The 16426-nt window shown below is 39.6% G+C and overlaps 3 protein-coding genes across 4 annotated transcripts in view; all 3 read right to left on the bottom strand.

The window, feature by feature from the left end:
• LOC120774233 overlaps positions 1-6446 on the bottom strand; it is a 72778-nt gene extending 66332 nt beyond the window's left edge. Inside the window, exon 1 of the mRNA XM_040103694.1 lies at positions 6370-6446. The gene's annotated coding sequence lies outside the window, so the exon portion shown is untranslated. The remainder of the gene's footprint in view (positions 1-6369) is intronic.
• On the bottom strand, positions 5698-15945 carry LOC120774231 (pancreatic lipase-related protein 2). 2 transcript variants are annotated; one of them, XM_040103691.1, is made up of 5 exons: positions 15748-15945; positions 15384-15683; positions 6903-7057; positions 6370-6837; positions 5698-6209 (listed from the first exon to the last, which is right to left on the bottom strand). In XM_040103691.1, exons 2-5 carry the CDS (start codon positions 15590-15592, stop codon positions 5800-5802), a joined length of 1242 nt encoding a protein of 413 aa, XP_039959625.1. In that variant the 5' UTR covers positions 15593-15683; positions 15748-15945; the 3' UTR covers positions 5698-5799. The 2 variants fall into 2 exon arrangements, with proteins under 2 accessions (XP_039959625.1, XP_039959624.1); XM_040103690.1 differs by having other exon boundaries at positions 15384-15945.
• On the bottom strand, positions 9445-10395 carry LOC120774232. Its single transcript, XM_040103692.1, has 2 exons — positions 10277-10395; positions 9445-10218 (listed from the first exon to the last, which is right to left on the bottom strand). Exons 1-2 carry the CDS (start codon positions 10322-10324, stop codon positions 9538-9540), a joined length of 729 nt encoding a protein of 242 aa, XP_039959626.1. The 5' UTR covers positions 10325-10395; the 3' UTR covers positions 9445-9537.
• Positions 15946-16426: the final 481 nt, after the last annotated feature.

Below are 16426 nucleotides of genomic sequence, written 5' to 3' on the forward strand. Positions count from 1 at the left end.
GAAGCTTTGAAATTTGTTTAGAGGTAAATAGTTATATAAATGCAAATATATGGGGCTTAGATATAGGCTACTTGTGGGCGAGAAGTAAGCTACAAATGTATTCATCGCAGAGTTAGAGGAAATAGTTAGTTCTAAATAGCTGAAAATATATTTTTTTATACTCTTGCAACATGTTGCAACAGAAAGTATAATAGTTTTATTCACTTGGCGGATTACAAAAAACTAGGAGCAGCTGGGTATGCTCCGCTGCTAAGATGTTGAATATACATTTCTCATAATTGACTAAAAATATATCTACAAAACTTACTGAGCACAAGTATTTTTATCAACTGCTTAACCGCACCCACCTCTTATTGCCATCTACTTACATCTTCTATAACACAATTATCATATTTGATTTTTTCTCTTCACAATACATAAGAGACTAATATGTAAATAAAACAATAAGATGCTCCACTGTTTCCCTGGTGCCCTACTGTAGGCATTTCCTGCAGTCTTCGCGATCTGTCAGCCCCATCTTGTGGACGTGTGTCGCCACCAGACAGTGGCCAGCTAGTATTCCGATCATGTTCTTACAGTGTCTTCTATCGAGTGACAATAAGAATTTTGTGTACTTCCGATCTGTCGTTTTGCAGACAACTTTGCCCCCAATTAGCTCGTTCCATCTGGTTTTGATTTTCTTCATCATGCTTCGGTTCATTTCGTCGTATAGACAATGTATGGGTTTCCCAACCAGCATCGGACAAACGACAATCTATAAGTCACCGGGAGTGGACGGCGTCTTCCCGGCCCTCTTGCAGCAAGGTATGGATACTCTCCTGCCACACCTGCTAGGGCTGATGAGAGACAGCCTGGCAATGTCGCATATCCCTGAGCCATGGAGAATTGCAAAAGTAATCTTCGTCCCCAAAGTAGGGAGGAGAGACTATTCACTAGACAAATCATTCCGGCCTATAAGTCTCACATCCTTCATGCTAAAGGGGTTGAAGAAAGTAATAGATAACCACATTCGATCGGAAGCGTTGAAGAACGCACCCCTACATGCCAGGCAACATGCGTACAGAGCGGGCAGATCCACAAACACTGCTCTGTACCAACTCATGTCTGAGCTGCAAGATTCGCTGGATAACGGCGAGGTTGCGACCTGCGCCTTCCTAGACATTGAGGGTGCCTTTGACATGCGTCTTACACTAGCGTGATCAAGGCACTTGAGAGAAGGAATGTTACCACTTCAATATGCAGATGGATAGAAGCCCTTCTGCGTACTATGGAAGCGGAAACAACGGTGGGGGAAAGCAAGATTCGTCTTGGCACCACAAGGGGCTGCCCACAGGGGGGAGTACTATCCCCACTGCTATGGAGCTTGGTAGTAGACGAACTCCTCGAGTTGCTCGCCAGCAATGGAATCCGCTGTCAAGGGTCCGCGGATGACATTGTCATAATGGCGAGAGGCATGGTGCAACATGGTAGGGCTAAACATCAACCCAGCAAAAACTACCGTAGTCCCATTCACTAGGCGGAGATCTCTTCCGGGCCTGAGGTCCCTAACATTAGGAGGCACAGAAGTGGAAATGTCGAAAGAGGTCAAATTCCTTGGCCTCACTTTGGACTCATCACTACGATGGAGTAGGCATTTGGACTTCACGCTGTCCAAAGCAACTAGAGCACTTATGGTATGCAGACGCCTGGCCGGCAGATCATGGGATTGCAAGCCAGGAATCATTAGATGGCTGTATACCATGATAGTAAGGCCTATTATCACCTATGGAGCGGTGGCTTGGGCCACCAAAGCAGCTCAGTCTTCGGTGATCCGGAGACTATCAAAGCTGCAAAGACTTGCCTGTGTCTGTGCTTCGGGGGCAATGCGCACATGCCCCACTGTGGCACTGGAAGTCATATTGGAGCTCACACCGCTGCACCAGGTGATAAAACAAACAGCAAACCACACCATGCTGCTAATGTCAGCAGAAGGCTACGGTAGTGGAAAGTTAATGTCCTCCAGACAGATGGACGTACTGGCGGAAAGCACACCGCTAGTCCTCCTCCCAAAGGACGGCACAACGAAGAAAATAAACTTCAAAAGAAATTTCAAAGTTACTCTCGGCAGCAAGACGGAGTGGAGCGATTCCACGCTGGAAAGACTGCTGGAAGACAGTACCATTCAGTTGTACACTGATGGCTCAAAAACACCGGAGGGTATTGGGGCAGGTATCGCGGGACCGCGTACTAAGCTTTCCATACCAATGGGCTGCTTCCCAAGTATCTTCCAGACCGAAGTTTTTGCCATAGGTCAATGCGCTGAAGTCAACCTCAGTCGCAACTATCGCAACCAGCGTATAGCTATTCTCAGTGATAGCCAAGCGGCACTAAAGGCGATTTCATCATATGAGATCAAATCGCTTTTAGTTGAGGAATGCATAGAAAGGCTAAACCGCCTGTCCTTGTGCAACCGGTTTCACCTAATTTGGGTGCCAGGGCACAAAGGAATAGAAGGAAACGAGAAGGCCGACGAACTGGTCCGCGCTGCGGCAGCGTCCAAGGTGATGGGACCAGAACCATACATAGCGGTAGGATCCCACACTTTTAAGGAGCTGCTCCGCACGGAGGAAAGAACGGAGAGAGAACGGCATTGGCAACAATCATCAGGCATGCGCCACGCTAAACTGCGACTAGGGGGGTACAGTCTCTCCAGGTTCAAGGAACTTATTCACCTCCCCAGTGACAAATTCCGTCTCCTCGTCGCAACTTACACAGGGCACTGCAGGCTCAGGAAGTACTTGTACAACATGGGCATAGTATCCTGTGCTAACTGCCGGTTTTGCGACCTGGAACAGGAAACACCAGCACACCTAATCCTGGATTGCACAGCAATCTGTGGAAAAAGGCTTAAGGCCCTGGATTCCATCTATATCAGCAGGGATCACATCACCTCAGTAGCGCCCGGCAAACTCCTTGAGCTATTCAGGCTGCTGAGACTCTGGGAAGACATGTGATATCGTAGAGGGCACAATAGACCCTAAGTCGCGGTGCATTACCTCATAACATTTATCTTTCTATCTATCTATCGGTTTCCCAATGTTGATCACGTTTTCGGATATTGGCCGTACACCATTCTTGGCAATCTCGTCCACTATTTCATTGCACTCGATCCCTTTATGGCCTGGAACCCAGTAAAAGTGAAGTTGCTTACGTCTGGTAACACTTTCCACTACTGCCCTGCTTCCCAAGACACTTCTGGCCAACATGCGATACGAGGTTACTGCATTGGCTGTCTACGTTGATTTTTACTCTGGAATTGTCTGCAGGTGCATAAGAGGCCAGCTCTGCAGCTTTAGCAATAGCAAAGACCCCAGCTTGAAATATACTACAGTGGTCCGGCAACTTAAAAAGCTGCCTTATGCCTAACACCGGACAACTCCAAGGTCCATTTTCGAGCCACCCGTATACATGATTAGAGTTCTGGGCGTAGCTATCATATCTTTATGCCAGCCATTTTTTTATGTTTACTTTGAATCTTCTTTCTCACTTAAAAAGGAGGTCATGTAGTTGGTGTTTACCCTACTGTCGTTACCCATCGAGCTATGCCCGAAGGTTTTATTCTATTCTCAGTGGTTTTCTTAGCAGTTTTCCGCGGCATTGATTCGGTATTCTCCAGACTGGATATGGAAGCGAAGCAAATAGGTCTGGTAGTGAATTCGTTTTTCGTTTATCTTGAAACCAGTATTAATACCAACAACCATCTCACCCTCGAAATCCAACGCAGAATAACTCTTGACAACAGGTGTTACTTCGCCCTGAGTAGGCACTTGATAAGTAAAGTCGTCTCTCGACTAACAAAGACTAAACTCTGCGAGACATTCATCATCCCCGTCCTGATATATGGTGCAGAGGCATGGATGATGACAACATCTGATGAATCGAGTTACGAGTTTTCTAGAGAAATGTTCTGCGGAATATGTATCGCCCTTTGCGTCTAGGCAACGGCAAATACCGTAATCGATGGAACGATGAACTGTACGAGTTATACGAGACATTCACATAGTTCAGGGAATTAAGAGACAGCGGGTACGCTGGCTGAGTCTTGTCTTCTGTATGGATGAAAACACTCCAGCTCTGAAAGAGGAAGACCTCCACTCCGTTTGGGGAAATCAAGTGGAGGAGGACTTGGCTGCACTTGGTATCTCGAATCGGCGCCAAATTGCGAAAACAAGAAACGACAGGCACGCTGTTGTTATCTCTTTTATAACCGCGTAAGCGATGTCCACGCCATTAAAGAAGAAAAAGACAATGTGTTTGTTATCTGAATAAAATTGGGAATGGGAATACACAAAACCGTAAGGCCGGCCACAAAGTATTGTATTACCAGCTAAGACCGATTGTTTTTTCATATCTCACAAATCATTTGCACGATATAACCAAAATTAAGTGAGAAAAGTGATCTTACTTCATATCAGCTACCGAGAGAATACCATAATGAGATAACCCAATCATTACGAAGAGTTTTCGAAAAAAAAACCTAAGGCTATTTAGTTTGTTTCATTTCTGGTACTACGAATATTTACATATACCCCAACAAAATTAATTCAATTCGATTTCACTTAATTTGGTAGAAGCGATTTGCCGAACATGCCTAATTACTTTAAAAAACTTTTTTATTATTTTAAGTTATCTGGTATTCTATAAATTTCCACTTCACCTGTATATTTATCATATTATGCCTTTAACATTTTGAAATTAATACAGAATACCAAGAAGTCAAAATTGCTGATACAAACAGCATTTTAGGTATAAACATTGGTCGAAATCCAGTGTTCAATTACAGAACTTCGAATAAGCCTACCGAATACTTTCAAATGAATGCATACCAAAGGCCGATTCAGCATCAATAACAGAGCCGTAAGCAGACACCAGGGGAGAAAGAAGCCATGCACTTACATACATTATACAAACAAGTGAAGCAATGCCTATTATTACAGGTGTTCCAAGCGGTGCGGTGTACTGTGCTGCAGTCAAATTCCAATGGCACTCTGCCCCAATTTCTCACTGTACTACCAATAAACGAACAGTTTCATACCCACTTGAGCGCTAACGAATTGCATTCGAATGCCAAGCATAACAGCATTTCCAGCAATGACCGAAAAAACGAAACGAAACACATGTATTTACACATATTTACACATATGTTGCTGCGATTACGTGCATGTATGTATATCAACCGGGCAAGTCAGGCTTAAATATTTAGCAGCTCTGTGATTGCTAGAGGTCGACACTGACGTGTAGTTAACACTACCGCAATTGTAGCCACGCACACACGTAAACAGCTGTGTTTGTATTAACAACGGCAGGCAGCGGCGGTTGCACATAATTACGCAAATGCTGCCGAAACCACACAACAACGCCAAATGCCACATGCGGCGCCGCGCAACACCGCATTGCTCAGTTTATGGCATTTCGCAACCACAACTCAGAACTCCTGGAACCGCCGCCACCTTTTACCTTTCCTGACGCATCAGAGATACGCAGTCGTGTGAGTACTACGCAGCTCAAAGTGAATTTGGAATTAAATTCCACAGTCCAATATGGCAGCAGCAAGTGCATTTACATACCTACACACGCTGATTATTCAGTTAAGCACACATGTGTACGTTCGCATTCCTAGCGGAGAACAGACAATTACATACAACAACCAATACAACGTTTAACTATGCTATTCCTTCGGCAACAATGCATTTATTTCAATGAAAATACCATCAGTTATCCTTCAATTGCCACAACGCCAACGTGCAAGCAACAATGTCATCAGTAATACACACGCCGCCGCCGCCGCCATTTGCGCTGCCACGGTTGCATTGCTTTCACATCCGCTGCGGTGGATAGCGTCGGCCTTAAAGCGCTCCGTCCCAAAGCCGCTGAAGCGCGCACCTTATGTCGGCGCCACCACTGTTGCTGTTGCTGTTGATAATGTTGATGACGACGTCGTGGCCACAGTCTTCGTTGCACGTATGGCGGCTGCGGTTCGGTGACGAAGTAGAAATTGCCATGACTGCGGCGTTGTGAATGTATGCCAAAACGTCCGCGGTGACCCTGCGTACAGAGACCGTGCACGAAATTATCATAGCTGCTGCAATGGTTGCCCACGAACGGAAACGCCGGATTCATGGATTGCTTGAAAAACACAGCCGATGAGCTGTGGCTGCACGCTACCGCATCTGTGCGAACGAGATTGGGGGTGGGGGAAACAAATGAATTTTTAAGTAGATTGTCAACACATTCGCTGGCGCTGCTTGCTGCATTTAAATTACTATTGATATGCGCCGATTTGGTTGCAAGCACACATATGTACATATAGGAAAGCACAAACATACTTACTATTCTGCACATCCGTGACCAGTACTTTGCAATGGCGTTGGGGCGCCTTTCCGCCATTGGGATAAAAATCGGCGTGTCCCATTTTTAAGCCAGCTCCCAATGTGCCCGCCGATGTGTGCAGCACTTGTACGTACTGCGCGTCCGTGGGGTCCAGACGAAAATCTGGTGATACAACAGCTGGCAATGTAAAGAGCGGTCCAGCCGGATCAAGACCTATAATTTGCTCCAGCTCTCCATTAAGCATTGCACCCGCATAGCCAGCGGCATGTGCGCCCAAACTGTAACCAGCCAATGTGACATTGCGACGGGTGAAATATTCGGGTCGTAAATTTTCCATAGACATGATGATGCCAGCCACTGTGAGACCAACATCAAATATCGACATAGAAGCAGTCTTATAGTCTACCTGCGAGAGATGACCCCAATCAACAACACAAACGCTATAATACGGATCGAAGTGTGTCCAAGCTGTTAGAAGTAAAGAAATAAAATTATTGTTAGCTAAAAATAATTGTTAAATAAAAGTTTCTCACTTCTTAACATGTCCTGCACCCAGCCCTTGCTGCCTTCGTCGTTCCAACCATGCAGAAATAATGCCAACTTGCGACGTGGATCTAAGCGGTGAAAACCGCGCATATCTCCCAGTTGCAACTCGAAGTGTACTTCGTCTCCTAAACGCATATTGGAACTGGAAAAAGATTCAATTTTTTGTCAAAATCTTTTTTTGGGAATATACTATATAATCGATTATGGTAAATAGGGCTTGGACGCATTAAATTTTAAATAGCTGATATTAAAGTCTTAAAAGTATGGTTGTATTTGCTAAATTTTATGGACGAAACATGTAAAAAACCTTCTTGATTATATCCACGACATTTTTCGGAAATCACCAACACTTAAAATTGTAGAATCTGGTGATAACCAAGACGTGAAACGGAAGTTCTAAAATGACTATATTAGATATACTAGAGCACGGGAAAGTATTTAGACGGATCTATAGCACTAAACATATAATTATGTAGAAAAATTATGACTTTAAATTGGTATTGTTGATACAGAATCAATCGCAGGTACTGAGGTACTCATATCCGGGCTCCGAAAATTTTAACTCGATTTCCATCATTCTACGAAAAAATATCTCGCACCTTGTACGTATACGCTCTATTTGTGCAGAGCTTTATAGGCATTTCGATAACTTTATTCGTACTCGTTTTAAAGGGTGATCCATTTCGTGGCTCCTTACTTTTTAAAGAAAAATCACAGAAACTTCAAATTTAATGGGGAATGTTTATTATCATTTGAAAGGATATTCTTTGGCATTTATTTGCTGAAGATTATCTCCTTCAAATGCTGGCCACGGCTACCTTTCAGATGGTCCATCCTCTGAGTAGAATTTTCGATGACTCATTTGAGCATTTCGACTGGTAACTGGCAAATGACACTAGTGATGTTTTCCTCTAAAGCCTGAATTGAAGCGGGATTGTCAGCAAAGATTTTGGTCTTTATATATCTCCACAGGAAAAAGCTAACGGTGTGATATCACATGATCTTGGAGGCCAATCGACCAGCCCGAAACGTGAAATTATCTGCTCACCGAAGTGTTCTCTTAACAATTGTTTGGTTGATGGAATGTGTGGAAAGTGGCGCCTTCTTGTTGAAACCAAATATCGCCGATTTCACGAGCTTCAATTTCAGGTCACCAGTCGGTTAGTCGGCGCGATAACGGGCGCCATCGATGATTACACCATTTTTTAAGAAATATGGACTGATGATTATACCGGTTCGCAAACCACACCAAACCGTTGTTTTTCTGAGTAAAATTGCAGCTCTCGAATGTCTTCAGGTTGCTCTTCGTTCCAAATGTTGTAATTCTTCTTGTTTACATACCTATTGAGCCAGAAATGGGCCTCATCGCAGAATAAAATTTTGTTCGAAAACGTCGGATCTTCTTGGAATTTTTCAAAAGCCCATAGAGCGAAGCGCTGTTGCTTGGAAAGGTCGGCTCTGCACGGTCTTCGTGTACACCCTCTGCAACGGCTGCTAAATTTTCTTCACTACGTGCTGGACGTGGTCTATTCGTTCGAATATTATCCAATAATTAATACTGGATCGCTAAGGTGGCTGATTATGTTGCCCATAAGTTGAGTGAAGCGCGCAAAACACATTATTTACAGAACGTGAGGTTTCGTAATAAAGATAAACGTTTTGTCGACGTTGTTCAGGCGTAAGTGTTTCAATGATGAAATGCCAAAAAATTCTGAACAAAAATAACATCTACTTGGATCATCTTGTAAAGTTAAAGATCCTGACAGAATTTAAAATTGTGTTATTCGGAAAACAGGCGAACCCATGCACTAAATTTCCATCGAATTTGTAGAGAAGTTGTTGAGTTTTCGGATTTCACCTAAAAGTGGAAGATAACACATTCATTCCTATAATGTCTCGCTATACTTACGGCACAGTTTAGTGCCCCTGGAATTTTATTCAGAAACTTACTTTACTTTTAGTATCTTTCGACAAAACTTTTATAATATCTAAAAAAATTTAATACTGTAGATGTTACCTCCTGTATAACGGACCCGAACAGAGAACAGGTTGCGAGAGTATAAAAACTAATTTTGTAAAATTTTTATCATTTTTCTATAATTGCTTATAAACCCTAGCAGCTGAAAAACGAGAAATTCAGAACCATCAATATTGCTTCTACAATTTATTTACAAAAGTGTCCATGTCCAGCAAAAAAAAATTTCCAGCCAAGTTGATATGAAAAATTCAAAATACTTAGAACTGAAAAGCTGGTCATTTTTAGAAAATTCAACTTTAAATATGCTACTTTATTTATAAATTCAGATTCACATATATAACTCATATAGCAGCTACTGAGTAGGCTATAAATATTGTTTGGTGCAAGTTTTTCTATAAATTTTTTTAATTGATAGAATATACTACGGCTATAAAACCGGTTGGCACCTGCTACTGGCTATGCAGAATATTTTTCATATTATAATATATAGTATGAAATGTTTATATTTTTAAAATAAATTTATATTTTTTTATTTTAATATTTTTATTATAATCGTTGTAGGATAATAACTGCTTATACATATTTATTACATGCAAAAGTATCTCTAAAGCAGATATACATATATCACTTCTTCAATTCATTGACTAAACCAAGTCAAAGATTTCACCGAACTTGTCAATTTTTTCACCTTCGTCAGTTTCGTTAGTAAATTCTTCATACCAGTTAAGCACCTTGGCTTGCTTTACCTTCTCATCTGGACTTAAACCTTTGGCATATTCGCCAAATACAATATCGAACTCTTCAACTAAATTCACCATTTCCTCTTCAAATTTGTTCTGAAACTTTTCGTATCCATTATTTTCAAGAGCCGTTTTCAATGTGAGTTTCAAGTCTGAATTATCGGGCATGGCTTCGTAGTCAGACATCACTTCCGAAAAACTATTCATAGTGTCAAATAGTTCTACAATGTTCGCTCCATCTTTTTGCAATTTAAAATCCTCGGCTTCTTTGGCTACTTTTGCCATGCGTGTGATATTAGCTTGTAGCGATTCATCTTTGTTTGGTAACTTCTCCAGATCGTTAACAGTACTTTTAAGCAGAACGCTTCCACTTTCAAGCGCCCACGTGGATAGTTTACCTACCGTTCCTATGACATACAACAAAATTTTTGATGGTGCTTCATCTTTCTCAGATGAGGAATTTATACTATTTTCTCCATTGACCGCAACCTCCACAGATTCCTTAGGCGAGGAATCTATTTTGTTTTCTCCATTGACCGCAACCTCTACAGCTTCACGTTTAGCATGTGGAAATGCATTGACGACCTAATAAATCAAGCGTATGGGTGTATGGAATATTTCTAAATTTTTATGACAATCTTACTTGCATTAACAGCAAAGCAACGCCGACAACTACTGTGATTTTCTTCATTTTCGAGGATAATATTTGTAGACGAAATAAGTAAGCTTTGTAGTAAGTTTCAAGACGTACTGAGTTAGAAGAAATTGTAAGAATCTTTTTATACAGTTGCAGTTGGAGAGCCGGTCAGCGCTGCTACACAGAACATATATGCACTCAAACTCAAACTCATGTAAGTACGAGTATTGGATAATAAAGATAAGCTATGCAACTAATAAGCCTAACGATCAGTAATCGCATAATATTAAAAATTTCTCCGTAGTATCCATATCTATATACATATATATAATTAATTCTAACAATTCATTGTTGACCATTTGTTTGATAAGAATTATACAATAATAATTCATAGTAATTATTTTTATTGCACGTTGTAGATGTTCATATTAGCATCATCTGCCGATCAAATAAACTTTTACTGAAAATTGAAGCGCAATATCACATGACCTTAGGAGAGATATGTTAAAGCGACTTAAGTAATTTTCATATCGATTTGTATACCCTCAATAGGTTATATTAAGTTTGCCACGAACATCCCAAACGTCAGAGACACTACAAAGTATATACAAGAATATACCTGATTAGCGTGACGAGCTTAGTCGACTTAGCCATGTCCGTTTTTAGTCGTACCAGATCTTTCACGGAAAACTTCTGCACTAATACAAGGTTTATCCGGAGAGTAATAGGACTGATTTTCTTCCATCGCGACTGTACTTCGGAACGTGCGCGCATCGAGTGGATTCGGTAGAGGGCGTTCCTAGGTAAAAAACGAACGGCTGGTCAGTTGTCTCCGAGTACCTGGAGAGTCAAGTCAGGATAAACATTTTTTTCTGTGAGTAGTACAAGCCGAAAATGCAGGGTTCGTTAGACAGGGGTACGCGATTAAATTATGTGTGAAACTCATATGCGCAAAGTTTGGAACTCAGACCGTCGACTAAGTATTCGTTTAATTTCCCAGATGTTAAATTTATCCAAATCTGTGGTTATCATGCCGGAGCACTTGAATATGCACAAGTTGTGCGCGAAAATGATCCCAAAAGTGCTCACCGACGACCAGAAATTGCGGCGAGTGAAAGTGTGACAAGAAAATTCGAACATGTGTGAAGCATGTGTGTGACCCCCAATTTTTGAATAACGTAATCACAGGTGACAAGTCATGGATCTTTGAGTATGATCCCGGGATTTTTTTTATTTCCTTGCCTGAAAAGGTCGATGGAAGGCAAGTATTTTGAGACGATAGAGGGGATACAAGCAGCATGCATCTCGGCTTTCAAGGCTATTCCGATGAATGCCTTTTGTGACGCCCTCAATGCTTGGAAATCGCACTGGCAGCGCTGCGTCGACGCAGAAGGAGCCAATTTTGAAAGTCTTTAAATAATTGCAACGATTGGTTCAAACAATTAAATTCTTCTAAATCGACTCAGTCCTATTACTTTCTGAACGAACCCTGTAGGGGACTCAAATCCCTTAATAGATATTTCACGAAAAACTTCTGAAGAACAAATACTGCACTAATATAAGAAGCTGATAGTCTAGGTAAGTGCGACAGAAAATTTTGGTGCGACAGAGATAGCTCAGAGAAAGCTAACATTTTGGGATACTAAAAACCAAAATCTATTCTATAATGTTGATAGAAGAAAAAGTGCCACTATTGGATGAAAATATAGATAATAAATCTATTTTCATTGATTCTAAGTCTTACTAGTATACCACATAAAATGAAAGTCACTATAAGAACCTCTCTAATGTGAGTATACGCTAATTAATGCGATTTTTTTAAGCATGATAAGTATTAGAAAAACGTGTCGAATAATTAGCCTAAAATACTTTAGCTTTATATAAAATGTAACTAGTTGCTTATAAAAGCTGGAATTTGTTTTTAATTACACATAAATAGTAAATCTATTTTATACTCTCGCAGCATGTTGAAAAAAGCATGATACATAGCTTTGTTTACCTTAAAGTACTTTGTAATTGAATAATAAATTAAATAAATAATAGAGGTAGACAACGAAATTAGTAGGAACAGTAGGATTAGGAGATTTCACAAAGCAAGTTAATCGACGTGGTTCTTGGGTCTCTGAGGAGGTTTCAGGACCTTGTCAAAGGTAATGACGACATTTGGTTCAGTTAATACCTAAACTCTAACACATTGGATTTCAGCATTTGATGATAAAAAATTAATAAACGTAAAATTAGATTTCAACAGCCTCAATCTTCTATCTAATGTTTGGAAGCACCTACTAAAAATGCGATAACTTTTTGAGAGAAATACAATTTTTCGATGAAAAGAACTTGATGAATAATATCCGGGCTCCGCACTAAGCGAAGCAATCATAATTACAAAAGTCTGTGCACTAAGGGGAATTGCCGAGCCTAAGGTGTATTTGGAAGCAAAATAACAATCACATTTTAATCGCTGCATTACTTTGCCAGCATTTAGGTTGAATAATAATGCGGAATAATGAAATAAATGTTCGGCAGCGCCAGAACTTGTAACTTCCTTAGTTGCTGAATAATTATTTAAGCCCTACACATGAGCGCATACCTACATATATGTACATACGTACTATCTCGAAAAATTCACTACACTAAAAAGCTTTTGCACCTAGTTTGCAAGTCAGTGTTATTTTGAGCCTACTGCAGTAGGTTATTCCGGCCGAGATCGTGAAAAATTAAAAAAAAAAAAAAAAAAACAACTAATTGTTACTATTTTGCATAACAATAACTAATTTTAACTGCATAAGCGCCATGCCTTACAACATTGTAAATATTTGTGAAGTATATGTATAAGGTATTGACCAGTTTTGAGCCACTAATTCGTTCTTTGTCATAAGGACTGATCAATCAATAGTGTTCAACTGGGAGTTAAATAATTACAAATAAAAAATATTGCCTTAAATAATCACATTTCAACCGTTAATATCTTTTGAATGGTTGGGAAAAAATCGTAGAAGACCAGAAAATTGAATTTTCTACAAAGCCCGAAAAAGGAAATATTTCATCAAGATGATATTTTATATCTGTTATATTTTAGAATGTGCTAAGCGAAAACATATTGTTGTTTTTACCCACGCTACAGTACACGTATACTAGGCTACAGTATGTTTCACAATGAATGGGAAATCTCAACAAGTTTTGTGCCAAACAAAAAATCGGGTCAATACTGCCACTATACCTAATTAAAAGGCTTCAAACATTCGATTGACTATTTTTTACCACATAGTATATCGGTCAAACAAGACTCCCGTACCATGGTAAAAATTATCAACTCTACCCCTCCTGTTGTATTTATACAATACAATTAGTATTGTAATGGGAAAGTTTGTTCAGTTTGTATGGCATCTACATATATGTTTTAGTGGTCCGATATCGGCTGTTCCGACAAATGAGCAGCTTCTTGAAGAGAAAATGACGTTTGTAAAATTTCAAAATGATATCTTAAAAACTGAGAGACTAGTTCGTATATATACAGACCGATGGACAGACCGACAAACAGACAAACGGACACGGCTAAATCGACTCAGCTCTACATACTGACCATTTATACTTGTATATTTTATAGAATCTCCGACGCTTCCTTCTGTGTATTACAAATTTCATGGCAAACTTAATATACCTTGTTCAGGGTATAAATATTATATCGTAAATAACACCGGTCAACAAAAAAAATATTTTTTTTGGGTTTCTGTTCTCATGCTTTGATTCTGATTCTAGACATTGAAAAACACTTAAATATTAATCTTTAGTTCTTTAAGTTTGCTTTTGGCTGATCTACAACGATAAGTATATTTGGGGTTTAATACGAGAGAGCTCATAGGAGCATAAAAGAAATACAAAAAATATGCACTTTTAGACAGTAATTTCTTGTTATTTTACATTTATATATTAATGTTTATCACATAAAAATCGAAAAATTGCTCTAATTTCTACGAAAGCAAACTTTAACCGGAAAAAAAAATTTTTCCTTATTTTTGTCATAGGAGAAACTAAAATTTAACATGTAGATGTCAGACCCAAAAATCATGTTGACCTGTGTAATACAGCTCAATCCCGAAAATGTGTAAAATTGGTCTGTAAATTATTCCAACGTTCTTTCTCAATAGGGACGCTACAAAAGTAGTCCAATAGGGACAGCAAATTACTTCACATTTTTTCTCGCTCTTTCGACATTTCTCTTCAATTAAAATTTACTACCGAAATTCGGAGTCAGTGGCTTCAACTTTAAGAGCGCTACGTCCTATTTATAGTCGTCATAATCGCCGATCTAACAGGATCAACAATTGAGCGTCTAGTGGTATAATTTTAATCCACAGCAGAGTACAAAATGTTCTCGTGTCAGGGAGACAAAATAATGCCGTAGTTTCGAGAATATTGTTGCCACTAATATGCAAAAATATCGTAGCCTGCATCTTTACAAGATCAAATTGACCCAAGAACTGAAGCCGCTAGACCACCAGAATCGTCGTATGTTCGTGAATCGGGCTGAGCAACCACCATGATCCGGATTTTCACCGAAAAATCATCTTCAGCGATCAGCCTCATTTCTGACCGAATGGCTTCGTCAATAAACGAAATATGCTTTATTGGTCAGGCAGCAATACACACGTACTCCATGAGTCACCTAACTAGCAACACTATAAGAAAGCACTGAATTTTATTTTATGATGTCGAAATGCCTTTATAAACGAAAAACAAATGCTGATTTCTATTAAAGTAGAAGTAAAAGAAAAATTAACAATATTATGCTAACTTTTCTGTATTTCCTTGCAGCGTGATGAACGAGAGCTCCTGTTATTCACTTCTTCCATAATTTATACTTTCACTAGTACACATAAAAAAAAATGTTAATATTTTATGCACAAAATATTTAAAATTAGTAAACTCAGTGGCGACCTAGCATGGCTTTCTTACTTATTTGTGTTATTTTTGTTTCTTCTTCGTAGGCTTTCTTCCAATATTTAAATTAATTTTGCAGAAATGCTAATTTGTTTTTATACATATATAATAACACTTAATACCACATAGCTACAAACACAGTTACACAAGATAGTATTTTAGGAACACGTACGTTGTACGACATTCGAAAACGATTCCGTGGTTTGGAGTTGCACGATTTAAGCTAGTACGCAGCATAGCCTCCTGCATATAACGCATTGAAGTCTTCAACGCCTTCCATTTATGAATATGATGAGCAATGAATGTGGATCCATTAAACTTCGGTAAAGTTAATATTAGGAATCCACAGACAAAAAACACCAAAAAACGAGTTGTTTGCATTTGAATCGCTGGACAAGTGCTCAAGCCTCTGTTTTAGTTCCCAAGTTCCCAAAATTTGAAGTGGCAAAACGGCACAGTAATGAGTTAAAAGCTTTAAAATCAATGAACTCTTAATTGCTTGGGATGGACAGTGAAAATAAATAAAAGAAACACACTTATCGCAAGTTTTTGTTAGTGTTTGTTACGAAACTTTTACGGTGTCTAATCACCCGTCACTTTCACGATCGCCACACACTTTTCAACGCCAAACTGTTTGTGCTGCCCTTTGGCATAGAACTGATGAGTTGTTATGCCGAATTTCATGCGTTTTCCCGCTCATCACGTCGGCTGTCATTCGATTGGACTGTACGTAGCCGTAGTCACCGCACTACTACTCAACTTGTCTGCTGGCTGATACGCTCCTAAGTGTAAGCCGGTGACGCGGTTATTAGAAGAGAAATAAGTAGATAAAAGATGCTAAAATTACACGAAGGTGTGTGTATGTATAAAAAATAAAACAACAATATTTGAGAACATGTTCCAACAAATTATGTGTATAAGAGACTACTTCGTCTCAGCTGGCTACATAACTTGACTAAACATTGGAGAATGGAAGTCAGATATTGGCGCAGCTTTTACCTTATTGATAAAAATTTTGGTCTAGCCCTGTGGTATGAGTGTAACCGACGGAATAATTTACAAGCGAAAGTGTTGCATTAGAGCGGAAACCGCAAAGTATTATCTCCATTGACGAATACCGTCGGCTGCAAAGTAAAACAAACAATGACAAAAATAATCAAGCATATAAAGCTTATTTTGTTTTGACGGTTTTAAAAACAAAATTAAAACAAAAAA

This window comes from Bactrocera tryoni, chromosome 4 (assembly GCF_016617805.1).
Source record: "Bactrocera tryoni isolate S06 chromosome 4, CSIRO_BtryS06_freeze2, whole genome shotgun sequence".
NCBI lineage: Eukaryota > Metazoa > Arthropoda > Insecta > Diptera > Tephritidae > Bactrocera > Bactrocera tryoni.